Consider the following 24,887-nt stretch of genomic DNA (forward strand, 5'->3'; position numbering starts at 1 on the left):
CCTGAGAGCTCTAACTCCCTGTTAGACTTTTTATGAAAATGAGAAATATAATATATTGGATACTAAGAAGGGTAGTGCAGCTGAAAAAGTACTGTTCACACACAGTGTATGTTAACAGAGTGTATATTACAAATCATTGTATTTAACCATATTTTACAGCTGTGGCGTAAGTAATGCATAATGTTTCATAGCAGATTTCTCAGACATTTAATCAGTTCAAAATCACGTTTATAAGCAATACAATTAAATAGGCATGAAACATTTAAATAGTAACAGCATATGAAGAATATTTTTAAGCTGTTACAAAGGACCTGGAGTCTCTAGGACCCCAAACAATAATTTAGGTTTGAAGGTTTCAGATTTATTGTTCAGGTGCCTTTCTGGTGGTTATTGTGAGCCACCAGAGAGGCACAGTAGAGGACATAAACTACACTGCAGCAGCCACTACAGTCATAAATAAAAAAATAAAAAAAAACACTACTGTATCAAAACCGGAGTCATACTTTGTTGAACTGGGTCAAGGTTTCAGCACCCGAAAGGCACACGTGTATGTTTCTGTGTCTGCAAGGGTCACAACCGAGCCGAAGAGAAAATTATTCATATGAATCATAAAAACACAAAGGTTGCCTCTGGTAACCAACTCCATGAATAGGAGAAATGAATTTGCTTCATTTATAGAAAATATCTGAGCCTCTTAGCTACTGGGGCATAATACATTCAAATTCAATCATTAACATCTAAATGTGTTTCAGAGATAGTTTAAACTTGAATCACACCAGCATAGCCATGATGGACTCTTTCTGTCCAGAAACCAACAAACTGTCAAACTGAAGCACTCAGCATTTAGTTTTTTAGGTAAAATTATTTGGCAGGCTTTACTGTCAGGTATATGTTCAAAGAAGGTGTTTTTATTTATTTTATTTATTTTTTGTTAACACTGTATAATTCGATTTAATGTGTAAAAAAGGTTTACTTCTTGCAAGAGGTCTGAAAATGGTAGTAAATATAGTATAGTGTATAATGTAGTACCTACAAATAAACATGCACTTACGGTTTACTGAGATCTGCTCAGACCAAGCATTTACATCTCAGTATTATCCCAAACCATAATTTAAACCTCATTCAAATACATAATCACATCCAATTCAAATAGTTCATAAGCTTATAAAAGCATAACGTTTTACAAATGTTACAAAAATATGCGCAATTAACTTTGAAAGGATCTACTGTGCATGGAAATGAGAATTCTGTAATGCCTCCACCACCACAACAACCAATGAAAAATGAAATTGAGCTCCACACTCAATGAACTAACGTCCTAAAACAGTTCATTTTTGCCCTGGCTACAAACCTGTTCTCATTCTCCAGACGGGCTAGGGTGCGTTGGAGCTGCTCCTTGTCCTGGTGCTCCAAGTGAGCCAGCAGCATGTGCTGTCCACAGGGTGAGTCATGGTCCAAGGCTGGGCTGGAGTGACGCAGGAGGTACTGATCTTCATCCCTGAGTCCCCCACACAGGAGACAGCACACTGAGCCACCAGCACACAGCCACCAGCAGCACAAAGCAGTGCCATGGACAGCATTGTAGAGCAGATAGGCCAAAACAGGGCAAAGCAAGCCAGGCAAGGAAAGGTATTACATGACCAGACACAATGAAGACTGGACATGATGGGAAGGTTAATGTGACAGCTGCTTTGTGCCAAACCCACTCATAATATTAAAGACGGAAGATGGATTTTTAAGACCCGACACAATATATTTCCCAAACAATATAAGCATCTACAAAATCATAGAAACTATTGTAATTAAATATAGCGCTTAGTCTATTCATGTTACAATAAGGCTTCAGGTGATAAAACAAAATACCTCACTGGACAAAAATCTAAAGAAAGTTATAGGCTTTTCAATATAATGTCAAATAATACATCCTAGAACTATTCATAGAGCATTTTTTCCTTTTTCCAGGTCTTTATGATGGAGAGGAGGTTGTCTGTTCTAAGTCCTATCCAGGTAAAGGCACTTGGAATTCGCTCATTGCCCTCCCTGATTATATATTTTTACTCTCTCTCTGCCCTCCTCTCACCCCAACAGGTCAAGGCAGACAACCACCCACCTTGAACCTGGTTCAGTTGGAGGTTTTCTTCTTTGCAAAGGAGTTATTCCTCTCCACTGCCACTTAGTGCTCGCTCATGAGAAATTTATTGGGTTCTTTCTCTAATACTGTAAGGTCTCAACCTAAGTAAAGGTCCTACATGCACTGGTGGAAGTAAAAAGGACTCATCTGCCTGTCAGTTTCTTGCAAATTACTTTCATACAAAACAAGTTGCTTTTTGTTTTATAGTATCATTACTCTAATTTCACAATACAGAACAACTGTCATTCACATCACAATTTGTATTACACACACACAGACACACAGTATTGCATCTGTGTTTTAAATATAGGTTCTACAGACCAGTGCATCTAAGAGTGAAATTTTTTTTACGTAGATTACCTGGCATCAAGCAGCAACAGAGAACTCAAAACAATGCATCCAGGTGGAGCATGAAGGCTTCACATACAAGCAGTGTGGTTCAGGACAGAAAACAGTGTGTTGCCAACCAAACACCAGCTGGAGGCACAGATAGCACAGCAGCATGTACAGGGCCATGCAGCGGGAAAAACAGAGGCAATGACAGACAGGAGGATGGATATATGTAGAGTAAAAACAACAAGATACAAGGGCACAAGAGCAGAAAACACCACTACACATAAAAGGTAGAAGTGAAATGTCATGCATACAAACACACTCTTAGGCTTAATATTTTGCACAGATGCAAAAACGATATGCACTGATATACACACATTTTTGTGAAAAAGCTCATTCCAAGCAACACTCTAGATACATGCACATGGCAACAAAGACATTAGGAGCAGCCTTGAGATGTACAGATATCAGTAGTAAAAAGTGCTGTATTGCTGAAAAGTAGTGTAGCTTTGTCTGAGCCTAAAACTAGCTTTTAATGTGGTGTCAATCATAGTCTTCCCTCAGAACAGACACATAAAACACATCTGAAAAGAAATAATGAGCACACTTAACAATGCACAGACACACACCTGGCGCCCTAAAAGACTAGACAACACTTTCCACAGAGCTGCTGGGCATGCAACCTTGACTTTAAAAGCACGATAAAAAAGGAACATCATTTCAGAGATGAAGGAACCGGTTGACAGCCCACACAGATATCAACAAAATAAGACACGGACACACACAAATACATGATCTCAAACAACCATGAACTACTCTCTCCACATTGCACTCTCTGCATTCCACAATGAGGACTCACCTTATTGGCTTTCTCATTCACATCAAACGTCTCTATTCCCTGTACTATTGTAATCTCACTACTGCACCGCCACTCAACCAAATTCTACAAACAAACAGACACACACACACACACACACACACACACACACACACACACACACACACACACAAATTCCTCTCATTTCTCAAAAGGACCATCCACAGCCATAGACTTTCAATATGGCAAGCATGTGCATGATGAAAGGAGACTTTGTGCAAGCCGCTCACTGTGGGTCATTTTCATTATGGCTATTATTTAAGTGATTAGCTATCTTTCCCTAACAGTCAAACACGCATGAAGGAGCACAAACATAAACACGGAAGCAATAAATGGATTTAAGGGACAGAGTGTACACAAAAAACACACACATAATCCCTGTTTTGTGGTAATGAGGGGGCTTGTAGTGTGGGAGTGGAAGAATACTTACAGACTTTCATCAGGAGAAAGGCTGTCCGTGAAGAATGAACAATTCTGGCTCTCCATTTCCGCCAATCTAAAAAAACACATACACCCACCAAAAAAAGAACACGGGACACCCACACATACAGTATGTACACAAACACATAAAAGAGAAACACAGGAGAATGGATGAGTCATGGCAAATATGAGGAAAAAAGCAAAAGCAACAGATTGATATCATGATGCACTGGGGAAATACACAAGATAAAATAAATGATCAGTGCTGTTTAACTTTTAAGTCGACTGGATAAGACCTGTGGCCTTTTGGTATTAATGACTGCAGCAAACATCTGACTGACAAGACTGCGGAGTGGAAGAAATTCTACTTGCCACAGATCACAAGCTCTAAAAATGTCCACACAAAAGAAGGGAGGGCGATGGGGCAACATCCTTATAAAATATTGTACGTTGTCTACAAGCATGCAGGCAATAAAACCGCCCTTTAGAAAAGTGTTGTTGCCCAGCACCACAGACAGCAGAATGTGTGAGTTTGAGAAAGCAGCGAGTGAGTGAGCTGTGAACTGCAGCTTTTCAGGACCAAGGACAGTGCTTATAGCTCTGCATTATGTCCTGCTGACCATCAGTGGACAGCTGCACTGTATATGCTGCTCTGTAAGCTGTTTCACTTAAAGAAAATGTGCTGTGCTAGGCGAAAAAAATTAAGTGCATAAATAATACTGAGTACTTATCTTGTGTAAGATGGCATAAATAAGATCACAGCTTGAACAATTACATTGCTGCATAAAAACCAGGTGGTAAAAGAAAAATATAAACTGGATACAACAATTTGATGTTAAACACATAACAGGGTTTACAGTAAAGTTTGGGTTTTTTTTTTTAATCAAATTGCCTTGTGTTTCTCTAGATGTGCCCTGAGCAGCAGGGAGACAAACAGAAAAAGTGGACATTTGGGAAAAAAAGTCACCCAACTAAAGTCACAATCTGCTGAAGTCTCATTATAGCTTCATCTAAACTTCAAAATGCATTTCTACACCAGGTGAGGACAGTTTGTCCTCCTTCACTTGCAATCAACTCAGGGTCAATATGGACAGGAAGGAAAACTGCTAGAATGTACTTCCACGAGAGTACATTAAGATCACTATTTACAACTCATTTCTTAGAAAATCATTATTACCAGCCAAAGGTAGCTTCAATTTCCCATAATACAACCAAAAAACATGTTTTAACACTACTCTTGCTTTTTGACTCCTGCTACTGTTTTTATGTAGCTTATTCCTAAATGCAACAAAGCCACAAATTTTATGCCACTGTCAAAGTAAACTTTAGGAATCCAGTGTCTAAAGTAGCTTTAGTTTGACACAGGTTAAGTGGTCAGGTCTTTAGACCTGAAACCCACCACTACAAACTGGTGCAGAACAAATATCCAACGTATCATTGTCATGATCCATTAGGGTGCTAGACTAAATCAGTGGAGAAATAACCAGCACCACACAATACCACCCCCAAAAAAGAAATATGTTGTGGGCCCTGTGGCTGCTCACATACATGTACACACATGTGCCACAGGAAAAGAGTGTCTAAGCCTTGCAGCACTCCCAGCACATGCAAACGCACGCCAATACCCACCATCTTTCGCAGAATGTCATCAGCTGGAGGAGTGAGAGATAGATGAAGGAGGAGGAGGGGGGAGTGATGTACGGGCTGTCAGAGACATGCACATTACACCCTATTTCTCTCCACTGTCCAGTGAGACCATATCACTAAGACATTTAAGATTTATCCATGTCATGTTATAGGCTGTGAACCTGACTACTCGTAATTCAATCTGCAGCACGATTCTTCAGAAAGCCACCACAAACCTAGAGCCTCAGTCAGGGACAAGAGCAAATGAGAAAAGAAAGGGCAGAAAGTAATAGAAGCTAGTCCAGTGTGGGTGTATGTGTGGGTGTTTTGTACATACATCTCTTTAGCTTATTGCATGAATGTACATAGATTTGAGAGGTAATGAGAAACAATAAAGAGAGAAGGCTTAAGAGAGGAAAAATCCTAACAGACTTTTTGATTATCTTCTTCTGATTCATCCTCTGTAAGATGTTGAGGCAGTGTTGATGATTAAAAGAATAAACTCTGGTCCTGCATCGATGTATGGAGAGGAGTGAGATACAGGGAGACAGACAGAAAAGAGACAGAGGAAGAGACAGATGCAGTCCCATCGTTTGACATCCCTACAAATCGGGCTTTCCAAACCAAGAGCATCTGATACCTTATTTCCCCTTGAGATGACTGGAGATTATTTCATTGCTCTGGATCAGCACATATACCCCACATTGGCTGAAAGGCACTTTAACCCATATGTGCACATGCAATGCACTTGCAGACACGCACACACACACCTTCACACAACTGTTTAACATGTCATCCCAAGGGAAGAATTTCAAACACTGACTTGCCAGTGGTGACATCCAGTATTTTAATATGGTCTTGACTTTCTATTACTATTCAAAGTGAATGGCAACTTATGATGAATGCGCAGAATGAATTCTAATAAGAAATGTTATTTCTCCCTTTATATCCTATATTAACTGACAGGTGGAAAAGAAGAAAAGAGAAAGAATGAACTGAAAAGACAACTGAAGTCATGCTGCAAGAGTACAGATAAAATAGTCACTATTGCCATAATAAGGACTGTCTAGTCCTATTATCTTGGGGCTCAGATCATCGTGGAAACTAAAGAAAGAGTGCTTACATTGTTCTCTTTTTTGTCTTGGGTCTTAAAGTAACGCTAAGGATACTTATTGTTAGCCATTACATTTCCTTTATGGTCACTGGTCCGACATCCTACTGCTCAGTGAATTGTACATGAATAGGAGAATACGTACAATAAAAACACAGGACAATATACTGATAAATGCATTTTATATAAAAGTAAATTTACATAGCACTTTAGTAAATCTCATCTTTTTTGTCTTTAATTTAATAAACGTTATGCACACACTGACAGCAGCAGTCTACCATGCAAGGCAATGGGCTAACCATTAGCAGGTGGAAGCCAGAGTCATAAAACAAAGAGCCAGGGACTGAACCATCAACCCCGTGATTAATGGACGCATCAGCATGCAGTATAGTTTAACATAGATTACTGAGGTCTCAAAAATGCTTGTAGAGATGGGCTATGAATTTCAGTAACTTGGCAGCCATAAAATAAATGTAGGACTGTTAGACTGATAAGATGTTTATACTGTACTAATGTGTGCTTAATATAATTCAATAACTTTTTTAGTCTGTAAACATCTTTTAATTGGTGTATTGGTGTAGTAACACTAGTAGACACTCAAATGTAGATTTAAACAAATAAAAGGACATTTTCAAGGTTTGTTTATATTTATTATACATCTTTTAGGGAAGTAATTAAGCCATTATGGGGAAGTAAGCTTGAGAAGTTAGTTTGGAGTGAAGGACTAACATACTGTTAATTTAAGTCTTTTCTTTCAATTCGTTGACATTAAGAACAATAGAGAATAGTACCAAACCCTTCAAACCGGCGTGTGATACATTTTGTAAAAGTTTTTTTTACATGCGTAAACACACTTTTCATTCAAAAGAAGAGTACTTATGTTCATAATTCATGAAGACATTACGAAAAAAAACAAAACTGTTATGTTGTTTTTAAGCATGAGGCCCTGCGTATGATGAGATAAAGTTAAGAAATGATTAAACTCATATCTTCTTGCAAATATATTCTAGTACAGTATGTTATAAGGAGTTGCAAACTTATAACACACTAAAGAACTGATTTTATATTGGCAATAAAAATTTAATTCAGAGTGTGATTCAATGTTATGCAGAAGACAATTATTGTTTCCTAAGATGCTAAAAGATTAATCATTTACTAACTTAACTCCAGATCGAGGAAAGCAAACAAACATTTGTTGTGAACTCATCATTACTATATTAAACCATCCATTCCATTTCTGTTCTTCTCGTTCATTTTGATGAAGGTACTTAGCAGCAACAATCAGTGTAGTATGTGGGTTGAGATTTTTCTGAATGACTCAAGAGTTTCTTTAAAGCAAACTGTACTGTAATTGGCAATAAAATACACACTGTAAGAGGATGCAACCAAAAACATAATGAAGAAGGATAAAGGGTAGGCAAGGGTCAGAAAAATCTGTGGATGGGAAACAATAGAAGAGAGGGATCACAGATAAGAAAAAAATACAAATTGGCAAATGAAACAGAAGAAAGGGGAGAAAGGGAGTGATAAGACTGGTAAAGAGGGCAGTTTTGCCTTCTCTCTTGTTGGTGTGTGTTCCTTCAGTTTTGGCAGGGTGTAAAGTAGTAGTGAGTAAGAGCCTCGGGGAAGTAATGTACATTGGTACACATGCACACACACGTACACACACGTACACATCCACGCACACACACACTCTTAAGGTTCTGTGCAAAGGGATGAGTGTATCCAGCTCTGCAGCACTGTGGGCAGAGCTGCCAGGAGTGTGGGGATCTGCTGTGCTGTGCCCTGTTTATAACCTGTCAAACAGACACTAATCCACACCGACAGCTCCCAGGTGACCAATGGGCTCACTGCCCTAGCAAGTGACAAGCCGCTGGGCAAGCTGAACCCTGCTGACCTCCACGCACACATACAAACACACACATAAGCTGCTCTGCTTGCGTGCACCAGTGTGTGAGTGTAAAGAATGAAGAGCGAAGGAAACTGCCGGGCAGTACAGTTGATACCCTGGCAGGAGTACAGTGCACAATGCAGCCAAATCAATACTTCAATCAGTGTGTGGTGAACACTAAAGGGTGAAGGAGCAGATGAGGCTGGGGAGAAGAAGATGTGGAGCACAGTTGGAGCCAATATTAATGAAGAAGGGGGTTGATTTTAGGCGCAAAAAGTTTAAGGGGGAGAGACTTGTTATATGATTTATAACACAGTACAGTGACCCACATACCTGCTGGCATAATGTTCAATCCTGCTGTGTGTGTCTGCATGAGGCAGCTTGGGTGAGGAGCACGGCCTGGGAACAACAGAAGCCAAAGTCAATACGTCACCAAGGCATTATAACCCTCTGCAGGTGATTCAGGAGAAGAGATTTCAATTGTAAACATGGAACATTTTCTTCTTAAGATGCAAACAAGTTTAAATTTTACACAGTGGAGGAAAGTAGCCAAGTACATTTATGTTTTATTGCAGAACAATTTTCAAGTACTTGTGCTTTGACTATTTCTTTTTACCCTGCTTCAGACCTCTACTGTATTTCGCCACTAAATGAATCTAAATTATAGAACTGAACTGAATGTTACTTTGCAGTTTAACATATTATTTAAACGTGATGCGTTTTAACTGTTTGAATGGTTCTCAACATTAGTACACAGTATCGATTCTGTTTCAGACATAACACAAAGTGAATTTTAAGGCGGTGCAATTGCATACAAGATGGACCTGCACACACTGAAAATGTTGTAACAAGTAAAATAATTCTCAGATATCTTGAGACTTTATAAATCTCCTTCTTAAACAGAGATTAGAGGGAGGAAACAGAAAGTACTGAAGGTCTGTGTGTGTTTGGATAATGTACAGTGGCTACACCAGCTGTTTAGAGTCAATAAACAAAATATGGCCCAGCAATCAACCCTAATTTCACTTTATGTCTAAACCCCTCTTCATTATAGTTTGGAATTATTCCTACCACCTCTTGACCTCTCAGATTTAAAGTATCTTAGTTGTTTAGTTGTATCTTAGTTGTTAGTCTTAGTCGTTTAATTCATAAAACAAACTGAATACTTCTGATGTTAATGATTGAGGTTATAAAAGGTGACATTAATAAAGACACAATCAGCCAAAACATGGATCCATTAACACATCAAATTTTTCTAGGTACTGCCATACCCCTAAGCTATGCTGCTTGATGAACTCACGGATTTTAATCTCATCTCTCTTGTTTCTCCCTTTTGGGTGAGACTTGTGTGAGGATAATTTCTAGCCCAGACTGAGATCACAGGAATAATATAATCTTAATTCTGAACATCGAGCTGCCCCTTTAACCCAGCCCAGTGAGTCAGGCCCAAAATTGAGCATGATGATTAGCCTACCACAGACAGGGTTTGCATTCCTGTGTGTAAGTGAGAGAGCATCACACAAGTAGATGACAGATAAACAGAGACAGAGACATCTTCGTTTTTCGTTTTACATGTGGGACTCACGTTTCGGAGTTTTCCGCTTCCAACACAGATTGGACTGGCAGGTACCCTCTCTGCGGGTGCTTGGTGAAGTACTGCTTTGACCTGAACTTGTTCTTCAGAGTTTTAGCAAAGTCCCTCATCTTCTCCCCCGAGGTTGTCTGGAGTGTGATTTAAGAAGCAGAGGATGAGAAGGGTGGAGGGTTGAGAGGTGGTGTTGGTGGTGGTGGGGGAGGCAGTTAGAGGAGGAGACAAATTATATTGCTTTAGAAATCTTTCAACATTTAGAAATAAGTGTTGCTTTTTTCAAAGTAACCTCATATGAACATTGTAAGGTCAAAATAAAGCCTTGAGACAAAGTGGAGCAACCTATTCCTTCATCTGCTTTCTCATTCATACTCTGCAGGTCTTTATTGTTACATCCTTGCCTTTCTATGCTGTTTGAAATTTTCCCTGGTTTCACTCTCTTTAGCTCTTTATTTCTTGCTCTCTCTGTCAATATAGAAATCTGTGGGCGCCTGCTTGCCTAGCCATTAAAAAAAAACTGTTGCTTGCTAATATAAAATACTGTGCAGAGGAAGAAAAAAAAATCATTGTAAGGACATTTTACAGCTCAAAATTGATTAGAGATCAAATGCCACCATCTGAGTACACTCCAGAACTCCAGTTACAGTGCTAAAGCTACTTCTGTGGAATTAACTCAACTTCAGAGACTGTGCATGCAATCGCTTAAGACTAAGGTTTTACTTAGGGTTTAGTGCTCCAAATATCATTTTATGTGAGCCAAAAAGAATGTTACTGCAGAGTGGTACTCAATATCTGCATACCATAGACGTGGCTATGCTGTGTAAGCATATGAAACTGTATACACTTAGCAATGATAAAGATCTTACAGTGGAGACTAATCTATGACTGGCAGCAGGGGAAAAAAAAAAGAAATAGTAGCTGTTTTTTCAGTAGAGCTTATTTTATTTTTCCCCAGAGCCTTGAATTTGTATTCAGTTGAAGTGCTACATAATGTTTGTCTTACTGGGGTGTAGTACTCCATGATGGGGTAGTGCAGCTTCTTTCCCTTGGTAGTGCGGCCAGTTAGAAAACATGTCTGGCAGATATCCACATTGAACTGCTTCAGACTGCGATACCTGTCAAGATCAATGTAACAGAGCGGCTGAACTGATGTTTGCAAGAAAATTGGACAGGGCAGTAGGGGTGTGTTTGTGTGTGCAGAATAAATTGCTGGTTTATTGTACATTGCATTAATATGGTTGTCTATATGCATCAGTAGTTTTTTTTTAAATTACCCCTCTGCTACAGACAAGGATGCACCACATGATGCCCTTTACTCATATCACACATTTTAAGTTCTGAATGTTGTAATTTAACCTTAACCTAACTTACTCTTAAATAGTACATGATGACAAAACTTGTGCTTTTTGATCAATGTATTTAATAAATAGATATAGATAAAATAAGATAAATTCAATATTTAAATGTTTGACATTTGCAGATACATGTACACAAAGTGTGTGCCAGATTTCATAATAACGAATAATACTGCATAAAACATGACAGCATCAGCACAATACTGTTGCACAATATTCATTTCTTGAAGCCAGCTTTCAGTCAGGGACCTTTGAGCCTCATTCTTGAAGCTTGACTCAATAAATGAGCTTCTTTTTTTTTTAAACATTACTAGATAAACAAGCAGGCTTTCAATCTTATACTTTATATAATGAAAATAGAAAACACTGCCACTATTAAAATATATTTCCTTACTTCTCCCTTATCCTTTAAAAATTCTATCATATTACTCACCCAGTATACTGTACCAAGTACTGGTTACATTGGAACTTTTAATATTTGTGTACTTTTATTTTAGTGTTTTTACAGTGTGTTTTTTCGGTGTTGTTGAGTTTGCAAGTGTACACAGTACATTGCTCCTTCACTACAAAATTCATATCTATTCCAGAAGAATGTCATCTTGCATAATTGTGTATCTTATCTGCATGTGCGTCAGCTTATCTACACGAGCATTCCTACCTGAAGCCCTTTATGGGACATTGTTTGCAGACGTAGCACTTGGCCTGATGCTTGGTTGACTCTGCAGCAGCCACACGGTGGAGGACAGGCAGCCAAACCATTGACTGGGGCTCGAGGCTCATCCACTCCAGGAAGTGAGATACCTCGATGGCAGGTTTCCCTGGGGCCTGAAAAAGGAAGGTGAGAGGGAGGAAAAGAGGGAGACTGTAAACAACCCAAATATAGATCAGCAACAGGTCAAGTGCTTCCTTTGCAAAGGTGGTCCTGCAGCAAGCTACTGTTGATAAAAGGAATCAAAGAGAATAAAAAAGATAAGACAGAAAGGGCGAGAGACATTGTGGCAGACTACATCTTATGGTTTGCTTTTATGCAACTACTTAAACCAATTTCAGTGCTAAAACACAACAGATAAATTTATGTGTGTATACTCTGTATAGTGTATGTGTCTACATGTAGTTTGTGCCTTCCAGAGACACCTTGTTGAGAATCCCAGAAAGTAGGATAAAAAGGAAGTCAACCTAATAAAAGAATGACTCGCCAAGCGCTGAAAATCTGTGATGTGCTAAATTCTCATTAAGTCTGCATCAGAGATGCATTAGGAGGTTGATTTCCCTAGGGCTTCCTCCACCGCTCAAGCAGAGTAGCATAATAAATGTGTGTGTGTGTGCGCGTGTGTATGCACTGATCACACACACTTTGAGGTGTACAGAGGTGTAGAGTCTCCCGGGAATGAAGAAGCTTGTCTCTGATAGTAGAGTAGCCAGCTTTGCTCCATGTGGAAGGGTCAAATACGTAGCAGTCCCATGCACACCAAACACCTCGAACTGGCACTGACTATGCTGATCATGCTAACGCATGACAAAGCAGCACAGTGGGCAGATGGAATGCATTAAATATCACCTATAACGTAGAGTGATAAAGACAGTCAAAACTCTGTGCTTCTTTTACACTTCTCCTAAAGAATAGAAATGTTTGCAACATTTTTTTTGCTATTGTCATATCCAAATCTGCATTTGTGACCTCTGCCTATTCCATTTACACCTTCAGCAATATCATACATTTCTGTATTTCATTTGCTCCTCTCTGGCGAGTGTAACAGCAAATGTCTCTTTAAGGTAGCAACAAATGCCTCACCCCATCTCCAACAGCCAATGTCACTCATTTCCAATCCAACTGATAAATATTTGGCAAGTGGCAAATGGGTCACCCCCCAATTTGCATTACATGGATATTTCATCTACCATTAAATGTTCTGACATGGAGCAAATTGAGAAATTTATATTAATCAGCTGTAACTGATACAGCAAGCATAGACCAAAATTAAGTATGAATAATTAGAATATGCCTTGAAAATGAAGGAATTAAAATACTTTGCATAGACCATCTACCCAAAAAGCTGTGGTGTGCTCCTGACACCTCAGTAATTAACACTAAGGCGACGATCCAGCACCCTGAGCGAAACCTACAACTTCAGACACTTTTAGAACAAACAAAAGTGGAATCAATCCATGATCTAAACATGACTTCTCATTAGCTGCTACTCTGTGTGTTACTGAACTCTGAACATGCATCATCAGATAACTCAGTAGATCATTATCTATAAACATCTATTATCTATAAAATTACATCTGCAGTCTATGTATAAACACTAACAGCATGCATCTCCCACTGACTGTACATTATCTTCTACTGACTGTATTTGACTATCTGTACAATGCAATATTAATGTGATGTAATGTTTGTTAGGCAACATTCTGAGTATGGGTGATGAAGTTGAAGTTTATTTATGCAGAATAATTATAACTTCTCCATTTAACTTCTTCTTCTGCATGATAAGATGGACTGTGCTGATGTCAGTGAAATACAATAGGCTTCACATAATTTGTATGCTGTCATAATTTATTATATTTGATGGAAATAATCTAAAGGCAAATGTTTGATTTTTATTTTTTATGTTTACACCATTAATATTTTGTTTCATTTTGTAGTACAGTCTTGTGAGTCATACTGTAGGTTCTGCTGTGATTATGTGATGGTCACTCATTATTTTCCAACATTATTATTAATTTATTATTAATATTAGGGTTGAGATGCATCAGTGTGGTGTAGTAGCAAAGATAACCAGATTTTAAAATTGATTTCAAATTTTCATTAGGTCAATCAAGCTATTGATTCAAGTAATTAAACTAGCACTTTGGAGCCATATAAACCTCGAGGTCAGTCTCTCACTAACATTGGGCCAGTAAGATACTGTAAGAAACAGAGTTAAAATATTATCAACACAGTGACAACAAAATTAACAATACAGAGTTTAAATATTTGAACTGATATAAGATTCCAGTCCAGTATTTATCAGAACATATCTGGCAAAGTAAGCCTAACAGCATACAGTTATTTAAACAGATGAGTTCATCTGCTTTTATTCTCAACAGGATAATCCCGACATGCGTGGCAAACTGTGTGTGCACAATTTCCTTAATATAAATGTATTTAGGCGCTCATAAGTAACTATATTCTCACCATGCGGAAGCAGCTACGGACACTCGGCTCAACATTGCTGCCCCCAAATGCGGCGACCTCCCCCAACTGGCGGGGTATCTGGATGGCTTCATGGAGCAGCAGGCTGAGGTGACGCTGGTCTGTCAAACCGCCTTGCCCAGAGACCTGACGGAATAAGTCTGCAGGAAAAACACATATGTATTAATTATGCAGCAACTAATCTGATTATCCACCCGTGGGTGTAACGCCATTAACTGTGTATGGATGAAAAGCAGCCATTTGCGTATTATCATCATATCTGCACATTTGTTTTATACATGTACAAATCTATTGATTTTTTTCCCGTAAAAGTACATATTCAGATGTATATGTATAGTCCTCTCCAAATGTACTGGAATAATATGGCCAATACTTTTGGTATTGTTGTATATTAGACGATTAAATCAGGTAGAAGACTAATAGAACAATTTGATAAAAATCATAGCTTTTATTTCCTGTTACATCTACTGTACATTAAACAACATAAAACATTTTGTATTTGACCACCTACATTTTAGGTGAGCAAAAGTATTGGAACAGATAGTTTAAAAACAACAACAACATAAACTTAATATTTTGCTGCACATTCAGTGTTAGTAAGTGAAATGCATGTTCAGATGGGTCATGGGCTGGTGATTGGCAGCATATTTAAGATCAATGACTTGCTGCATGATTAAGCTCCTCACAGTTTTGATGCATTTCTCAGTAAATTTAAGGCCAAAATATTTCTGTGCAAAATAATAAAGTTGATTTATGCTTACTAATGTTTACTATAAAATGTAGTCATCATAAAACCCAAAGATAAAATCAAGAGTATTAATTTACATGCTCTAATACTTTTGCTCAGTTAGCATTAAACTGATGTTATGAAAGTCGTAGGTATGCTAAAGGTTGTATCAACTTTTTGAAGATGCTTCCCCTCTCATCTGAAAGGTCTCACAAATATTAACAACTCATCTTCAGTGTACAGCAAACAAATGAACTGGCCTTGTAATTTATAAAAGTTTTGGAGAAGACTGTATGAAAATTATAAATATTCAAGAAAGCACAAACAATTAACAGAAAATATCCAACTAGAAAGTAAAAGTAGGCTATAACTGGCAAGAATATAAAACTGTATGCTGAGTTTGTCAGAAGCTCAGAAATACATCTGGGTTTTATTTTTTATTTTTGAACATTGAGCTTTCCCTTTAAGATATACAGTTTTGCAGTATAAAACTCACTTTAGTGATATATAGACACAGACAAAATACGTATTATTGGTCTGGTTGGTCTGAAAGCGGATGACAGAGCTGCAAGTGTCTTGTCAGGTTTTGAATGAGGTGACACTGCCTGTCACAGAGGATGTAAATGCTGTCAGGCATGTGAGTGTGCTGCACAATGACAGCATTAGCATCCCATGTAACCTCCTCTCTGTGTAGTTATTCAGCCATGCGGGGACAACACTTAGCTCAAACATCTGCATGTTAAACAACCTCCTCTGCATGGTCCGAAAGATAAATGAGCCGAGGAATGTTTTTCATTTTTGAACGTTCATGCCAAACTGTTTGATAGAGATTAGGTTTGAACATGTACAGAAAATTTTTATTTAATCTGAAGCATGTCTGCAGTGCTACAAAACCTACAGTGATGTACAGTATAATGTATTTCTGGAAAACTACAAACTACTTGAACCTCTATCATTATGTCTCTTCGTACAATAGACTGTATATATGATAATATGGCATAGTAGTGCTTTGAGTTAGATGATAACATGCTCACAATGACAATACTACATGCTGCTACAAATTGTGCCTGTGACGAGGTAATGTAAATTAAAATTTATGCTATTAAGTTATGCTGTAGTTACTTTAAACAACAACAATTACCAGAAAGTTTTTAAACTACATCTGAAATAGTACTAATGAGCATATTTCTTAATTGAATCACAACCAAACACTGTTGTTGGAATCAACACCCACATCTGTATTTTAAAGTGAGTGAATGCAAATCCTTTAGATATATTTGCAAATATTAATCCAATGACGTCTGGAGTTGGCAAAAATGTGATCAGTCACAGATATGACTGTTAAGGCCACCACATGTTTACCTGAACTAAGAAAAAGAGGACTGACTCACCTTGGGACCATTCAAATGAAGGCAAGTCTGTTATCTTTCTGTCTTTAAGAGCTGACACAGATGGTGTGCCAAGCATGAATAATCCTGGCATGAGTTTGGTTGAGTGTTGCCTCAGATCATGTATCAACTCAAGCTGTTCCAGGGCCACCTACTGGCAGCTCAAATGCGCACTCTTATTTTACCTATATTTACAGGGCGAGATGCAAACTGGGGATCTAACATAACAGTTAAAAACATACACCAATCAATCACTACATTAATGCCACCTGGTGGTTTAAATATAAAACATATTTATGTTTTTTTTTTATGAACTACTAAGTGCTGATGTATCAATATGGTCTAAACATCTATTAGCAGTGACCTCTCACCTTATTTTTTATCATTTACTGTACATGTGTTGGCATAATTACCACAAATAGAAAGAAAAGCGAAAAGATTTTACTTTTGTGATTTAAGTAAAATGCAGATACTGTAATCTGCTTAGTACTTTTACTTGAGTAAAGCTTTTGAGCTGGGACTTTGAGTGGACTAGATTTTTTAGCCCAATAGTTGTACATTTACAAGGTGTTTACAAATTTACAAAGAGTTTGTGTACTTCTAAATCGTCTGCACACAATGTATCACATTTTGCAGTTTGGGAGCTGTGTAGCTGCTGACTGCTCAGCATGGCCAAGCTTACCTTTTTCTCCATGACATTATCAAGATCACCAACGTTGTGGCTGATGGGTGTAGATTGGAGCAGCACACTAATAAAATATCACACCATCATTTCAAAACTAAAAACTGAGAAAGTGTTTAACACTTTGCTAGTTTGGGAAGCAACATAAAAGTGAAAGCCACAGAAAGTGACTGTGCACGGATGGTGTCTTTGGCGAGCAATCCTTTTAAAGCCCTCAATGTACTTTGCAGTAGTAAAGAAAGCTTTCTACATTATGCCAGCAGAGTAATTTCCTCCATTAGACTGAGTGGATGTCTATATGGAATATTGGCCATCAGGATCATTTTGTTTTGGCTCATTGTTTGCAGCTGAGTAGGTACATTAGGCACATGAATGAGTATTACACTCACATTTATACTTTTCCTGGACATCTGCATTGCACAGGCTCACCAATCCCATCTTGAAGCTGAGACATCGCATTTTGCCATTTCGAGCACTAAGAAAAAAAAAAAAAAACAAGTAAGAAAAAAAGGAGTCTTTTATCTGTGAATTATTTTAAATCATAGTGTAATGTGCTCTGGTAATATTTTTCTGCTCTGGTTTAGTTCCGCTGGGAGGAACAAAGTGTGAAGGAATTACATACGTCAAAACAGGTTGAATCAGTGCAACAGAGTGAGACAGTGTTAGATCACATCGAGAAAAACTAAAGGCTGTACAGAGACATGAACTGTTGGCTCAGTGGATTTATGCCCAGAAGAGCAATAATAAGCTCACTACACCACAATGTCATGCACTGACAAACATGGATACACACACCAAAATAATACAGCCATTCCATTGAGGATACCGTTCTGAATAAAATGTCTGATCAGCAGCCAACAGTAGGGTCAATGAGATGGCCACTATTGTGCCCTGGCGTGAGCCTAAAGTGTCTACTTTTAATTTTTTTCAGCTTGAAATAAAATATGTGGCATGACTGTGTCTCAGAGGCAAACACACTGTCACTGTTCACATTGCAATTTCACAGTTATGATGCCAATACATAGACAATACATACAAAGAATAGATGAATTTACTGCTGAACTGAGCAGACTGGCAGAAACCACAGGCTTATCGAAGTTAAATTTGAAATGTTAAGTGAGAAATCAAGAAGACCGCAGTCATCAGAGCACATCAGATCGATAAAGTGTAAAATTTAATCAAACAGCGATTTAAAATTCTAGAGCTGGACTTTCCTTTGAATATTAAAAAAGTTTGGATACAGTTTTTTTTGTTTTTGTTTTTTTAATCGCACAAATAGATCAAAATACAGGAAAGTTGAACAATACACAAGCTAGGCCATTAAAGTCAGGTTGAGAAAATTCACAGTTACAGAGTCACATGGAGCAACATAGGAAGTCATAAGGAAGCCATTACTGTTGATCCCCTATTGTATTCAGTGTTACAGTGGGTCCAGAGCACACGGGTGATGACTGTCAGCATCTTTCAGACACACAATCTGCCCTGTGCCACATGTCATCTTCAATATGCACCCCAGTGCTGCTCCTTAGGGGACACGTCACTCTTGCACACCCAGCTAGTGTGACACGCCTCTGGAGGACACGGACACATACACGCACACACACTGATTTACAGTAATGCACAGTCATTGGCATAAACGCATAACATTCGCACATAAAAATGGACACACAACCATATACACACCTCATTCAGATTCACTGCCACTATTTAATGGAAAACAAAAAGCAATTACTGAAATTTATGCAGAGGGTAAAGTCTCTGATTGTCTCTCATTAGCAGCAAGTAGTTAAGAGCTACCAGCTGAATTTACTGCACTTGTGGGGTTATTCCTGTATTTCTGTTTCTTTTCTCCGTTTTCTTTTTAGAGTAGGCACAAAATAGTCAATCACAAGCAGAGATAGACTGAATGTCGGTGTGAAAGAGGATTTGTTTCTTCCGTGTCTCAAAAGGGGTGATTGGCCCTCTGCCTGGACATTGTTATTGGAGCTTTAGCCATGCTCTGGCTTTTTATAGATGTTTGTTCACCAAGCCATTGAACTGGTTACATCAATCTGCAGACTGTTGTACTAGGACTCAAAGGATTTGTTCAAATTAGCTTTTGTTGTAATTGTTTAGAGTAGCATGTGATCACAAATAGTGAGTCCCTGTGTATCACTGTGCACTGTGTGTATTTACACAATGCCTATCATTTACATTGACTCTAATGACCTAATATACTGTAATGTCAGTTCTTAGCAGCACTAAACCCTTTGAGATTTACACAGGGCTCTGCAGCATTTCCAAACCTGACACAGTTCCATCATACTGTGTATCATAGACATGGTTGGCAACCTAAGTGACTCACCCATTTCTAGCATTTAAAGGTACCCTTGAGAGTTTTAATGCCTATTAAGCATCAAATCAGAAAAGCGCAATCAAAATATATCAGAGCAAAGTGTACATTTCAGATCTAGAACGTCTGTCATAAACAAGAAAAACACAACCAATGCGATGCTCTTAAAATTGATGTCATATTTGAGGGTGCTGCAAGAAAACTGACGCAAGATATTCAAAGTATTAGAGTATACTTCATACAGTACTGTTGTGACTTTATTCATATATGCCTCACATTGATATAAAATCTCCTGAACTATTGCTATAATATGAAACTTTGTGTGGGTTATGTAGCCACTAAAAGCGTACTCCTCTGATGTGGAATTACACTCCATAACATCGAAGCAGACAGAAGAGAGGGCTCGCATACAGTACTCAACCAAACAGGTGCTGGAAAGAAACACACACCAAAGGCAAAAAAAACTGAAGATCCACACACTGGGACCCTCAAGTGCACTATGTGGATCTTCTATTTGTTTTTTACTCCCCAACACTGGACTCTCATTGAGCAGATATAAAAAGTTCCTTCTGTCAAAGATTGTATTGTCCATTGTAGACCTGTAGAACTGTTACTGCTTCTCTGTCAAAATAAGGAAGCCACATTATTTACAAGGCTACTCGATACTCCACAGTTCAGTTTAGAAATTCAGGTCTCTTAATGCTAGTGGTGGTTAATGTAGCGTTGGGTTTTAAGTGTCAAGCACTGTAGGGAGCAGGCTACAAAGTTCTGTGGTAAGCTCACTTCTTTCTAATTCACACTCTCTAATTTTTTTGTGACTTGAGATGAGTATTCCCTTTAGAGCCACAAAAGGCTCTAAATAACTTTTTCCACATTAGCACGACTACATCTAAACACTTGTAAACAAACTTAAAATGACAGTTCCCCTTTATGCAGTCACCCAGCTGAGTAACAAGTAGTTTTACCATTGTGCAATGACCTCTGTCTCTCTCATTCCTTTTGTTTTGGACTGCGCATACCTTACATTTACTTGGTATAAATCAACAGGATCCCTAAAGTCAATAATCAGTTTTGATCTGATGCAGCTTTTGACATTAATAGGATGAAACAGCTCATCCTAGCCTACCCACCTGTCGTAGACGTTGAGAAGCCAGTTGAGACACATGTCAACACAAAGTGGAATGTTGACCAGGATGGACCTCTCCTCTTCCAGCTTCTCATACAGAGCAGTCAGAGCGTGAATCACCTCCACCACATCCATCACTTGCTCCCCTTGCTGCAGCTCCTGCTCCCGAAATACCTCCACAAGACTGGTCAGTGCCACTAAATCCACTAAGCAGTCACAGAAAAAAAAAAACATTAAGAAATACATCTAGGTGGGAAAATCTTTTCTACTGTATATTAATTTCTGCCTTCTTAAAACGTACTGCATTTGTAAGACATTTTGTTTATGATCTAAAATAAGATAACTAATTAAGTCAAGGATTATTGCACCAGCATGCAAATTAAGATGTAGTCCAAACACTCATGTTCATACTATACAAACTTGACTGCACATTTACTTTCAAAATACAAACACGCATGCAGTTTTATCATGATTCTAGTTTCCAAAATTATGGCACAGGTGACAGTGGTACTTATTCACCCTTTCTGTCCACTTACTGTAAACCCTGCCAGATGTTTCAAGAGAAGTGACACAAATTTGATTTTTCTCCTTTAAACTAATTTAATGGCCCATTCCTAGGAGTAGAGCTAAAAGGTTGTCTGTTGATGCCAGGTATAATTGGATAGCACAATAATGAGGAAGAACAGACAGAGGAGATAACAGGAGTATTCTCAGGGCTGGACTGAAATCACGTAAAAATGAATTTCTGATAGGCTCTTACACAGTGCTGCTCAATCATTCACAAAGTGTGCGGAGACAGCGAGAGCTCTGTAGTTATCGAGGCAGCTAGGCAATTAAATCCTGTCACGATATCAACTAGTAGACCAGAGAAGGGTTAGATAAGAGAGCGAGCATCAGAAAGAAAGAGGGAGAGTCAGTGAAAGAGCTTTTTCACAGTGGTCCAAGTGTGTTGAATTTTTATTACAGCAACTTGGGACATGAGGGGAGGAAGACTGCAAGAGAAGGCAAAAAAGGAGAAGTAAAGGAGGTGAACATGAAGACGGAAAATGATGAAAATAGACACCAGAAAATACCAACTCATCTGGGATCACTTAGATGTGATGGAAAATAGATGAGATTAAGGGGTGAAGAGCAGAAATATGGACAAAGAGAGGCCAGGATTAACGTAGAGTAAAACTAAGTGAGGACACAGTATGAGGCATGAACAAATATAAACATTAGAAGTATCAGCAGTAACTAGAAAGTGAGATTGTCTAGCCCAAGTAGGCTACAATGAGTTCTATGACCATGATGGGGCACAAATTCAAGTTTCCAGTAACAGTATGCAGCAAAACCTAATTGCCTTCTCTTTTGTAACTCTAATGGACCAATTAATAGCTCTAATTACCTTGCATGCTACTGATCCATGCCACTGATGAAAATCAGAATGGAATCTAGTGGTTTAGTGTTTCTAGTGGCTCTACTATCAATACATATGATTGCTGCATTTTAAAACCAATACTGATGGAGAGTGCAGAGAATATTTTCAAGTACATTCCAAGAAGCAAAGAGAGGAGTGATGATTCCTTCGATATTTCAATAAAGAAATGTGACACAGCTAATCGTTATATCTCAATCCCGAGGGAGCTTGTCACAGTGGATTACTGATGGTCCAGGATAACTGTATATCACTTAACCACTATAACCACAATTTTAGCACTGCAGAAGAAAATACCATCGATGAAATACGGTACGTACATCTTAGAGCCTTCTGAACTCGGCGCAGCTTCATAGCCGTTCTGTATGCTGAGAACTTGATGTTGTTCAGATCCGCTAATAGAGGGAGAGATAGCAATAGGAAGAGATTAGAGTAAATTAAAAGTTGAGGGCAAAGAAATCCATCCACACCACTCTATGCAAATATTTATCAGACTATTGCAGAAGTCATTAGTAATGTATCACATGGCTAATATTATTTGTGTATGTCTCTGTACAGGCATGTATAATATGTGTTTGTGTGAGCATGTGTATGTGACAGCATATCTGTCTCCCCTGCAAGTTTCCTGTGTCACATCAGATTAACGGTAAAATACATTATGTTGTTTCATCACCATTAATTAAAGGCTAAGCGAAAAGCAATCACAGTGCTGGAAAATTGGGCCTCGTAGGTTAATGACAGTAGCAATGTAGTCCCTAAGGTGTTTGATATACAGGGTCCTTAATGAGCTGTGTGACAGGGCCTTCAAAGCAGAAGCTGCTGCAGCCCAGTGGGTGTCCCGGGTGAATGAGCGTGACACTCGGGTACTTTAATTGTCTCCTTACTCACCCAGTGCTTGGTACAGTTCTGTCATCTTTGGATGGTCCCAGCACGTTGTCTGGGCCTGATGGCTAGGAAAAGACACATTTTTTTAAAATAAAATAATATAAAAAAATAAATAAAAAAAGGAGAAAGAAACAAACACAGGAGATTTTGTGAAACAAGAAAGAATGGAGGTTCATATTTTCAGGCCAGAAAGATCAAAGCAAAATTGAGTACAAATGGGCCTTGGGAGGAGAGGTGAGCAGGTGAGGTAGATAGTAAACATGAGTGAGATCAGAGGACAGTAACTGAGCTAAAAAGAGAAAAATGAGAGGGCAGGATAGGGCTACCATTGTTTACAAGAGATTTTATGACTGTACAGTGCAGACATCTGTCAAAGATGATAAAGTATTCAGAAATCAGGAATTAAAGTTATGTCCCACTACTGCTGTGCTGGAGATACACTGCCATGGGCTTAAAAGGTTGAACCCCCAACTTAAACATACATATTAAAAACATTGTTTTATACAACCCTCCTGGCCCACTACTAGCTCCATGAACACAATCTGTAAAAATGTACCATGAAAAAAAGAATGATATCTAATAAAAACTGACAAACACTGCAAAATAAATGAGAAATCCCAAAGCAGCAAGTCTTTTGGGGGCAAGGAACTTTTTTTCTTGATGGATACTCAATGAAGTGTTACTCTGACTACCATCCCCACTGGTACAGTAATATGGTCCATAAAGAACTCAATAGGAAAGTAGGAGAAGACTCCAGAGGTTCTTCTGCAAATTATTAAGAAAATAAATACTTATACTCTGCAGTAACCTCCCCCAGCAATAAATTCACATTCTCATGGATGCGCGTGGGCACACACACACACACACACACACACACACACACACACACACACAGATCCATTCACAGTTCATTGAAAAATACAGAACGTTGGAAATTAAATAGTATTGATGAGGTAGATAAATAACTGAGTGCTCAGGCAAAGAGGGTTCAGAGTGGCTCAGAAGTTCCGATCTAAATCATTTCATATTTATCATATTTATATTTTAATGTTGCTTTTACAATACATGAGAAAAAAACTTATATTAAAAACAATTAACCTTGGAAACATGTTTGAGTTGATAGTGAGGTTTGAGAAATGAATCCTATATACAACAACAAATAACAATATATACAATAACAAATAAAGGGAGAATTTACTAGATATTATTGAGGCATTTTATATAAATGTAATGTACAAGGTTTAAGACATTATAGAATCTTAGAGTCCATCATATATTATACAGTTTAAAAGCCAAAGTGCAGCTTTCGGGTTGTCCCTTCTGGGTCGTCACAGCAGAACGTGTTCCGTAAGTTGATTTGGCATGAGTTTTTTATGCCGGATGCCCTTTCTGCCACAACCCTCCCATTTTATCAGGGCTCAGGTCTGGCACCAAGGTCGCCCTTAATGGCTGGGAGGGGCCACACCTATGCTCTACCCATTGAGCCACCAGGCCATCTTTCTTTTTTAGTCTTTTTTTCTAGGAACTTTTAGATCTTCAGTCACACGCTTTCCCAAATAAGCTTTTTTGGTGATCGTGGTTACACCAAATACTGATTTGATTTTTTTTTTTTCCTGTTAGGTTATTTGATTACTTGATAATCAAAAAGTACCCATAGAATTATTTTTGAATGAATCCTCAATGTACTTTTAGTACAAATCTTCAGTACAAAAAGTTACAAGAAGTGGTCAGCCATGAGATGAGCAGTGAAATCCAAAGACTTAGACAGCACAGATTACAGCTTAAAGCTACAATATGCAACT

The 24,887-nt window shown here is 38.4% G+C and overlaps 1 protein-coding gene across 4 annotated transcripts in view; it reads right to left on the minus strand.

The window, feature by feature from the left end:
* drp2 (dystrophin related protein 2) overlaps nt 1-24,887 on the minus strand; it is a 108,213-nt gene that overhangs the window by 6,106 nt on the left and 77,220 nt on the right. For 2 of the 4 annotated variants that reach the window (XM_067519226.1, XM_067519223.1), the window contains exons 10-21: nt 23,089-23,150; nt 22,521-22,595; nt 20,788-20,989; nt 17,715-17,800; nt 14,511-14,668; nt 11,991-12,157; nt 10,981-11,092; nt 9,975-10,111; nt 8,723-8,788; nt 3,772-3,837; nt 2,842-2,874; nt 1,352-1,498 (exon numbers count right to left, since the gene is read on the minus strand). In XM_067519226.1, the coding sequence (XP_067375327.1) occupies nt 1,352-1,498; nt 2,842-2,874; nt 3,772-3,837; nt 8,723-8,788; nt 9,975-10,111; nt 10,981-11,092; nt 11,991-12,157; nt 14,511-14,668; nt 17,715-17,800; nt 20,788-20,989; nt 22,521-22,595; nt 23,089-23,150 (1,311 nt within the window). Of the gene's footprint in view, nt 1-1,351; nt 2,742-2,841; nt 2,875-3,771; nt 3,838-8,722; nt 8,789-9,974; nt 10,112-10,980; nt 11,093-11,990; nt 12,158-14,510; nt 14,669-17,714; nt 17,801-20,787; nt 20,990-22,520; nt 22,596-23,088; nt 23,151-24,887 lie in introns of those variants that run through there. The other 2 variants (XM_067519227.1, XM_067519225.1) reach the window with 2 other exon arrangements.

The sequence above is a fragment of the Channa argus genome, chromosome 10 (assembly GCF_033026475.1).
Source record: "Channa argus isolate prfri chromosome 10, Channa argus male v1.0, whole genome shotgun sequence".
Classification (NCBI taxonomy): Eukaryota; Metazoa; Chordata; class Actinopteri; order Anabantiformes; family Channidae; genus Channa; species Channa argus.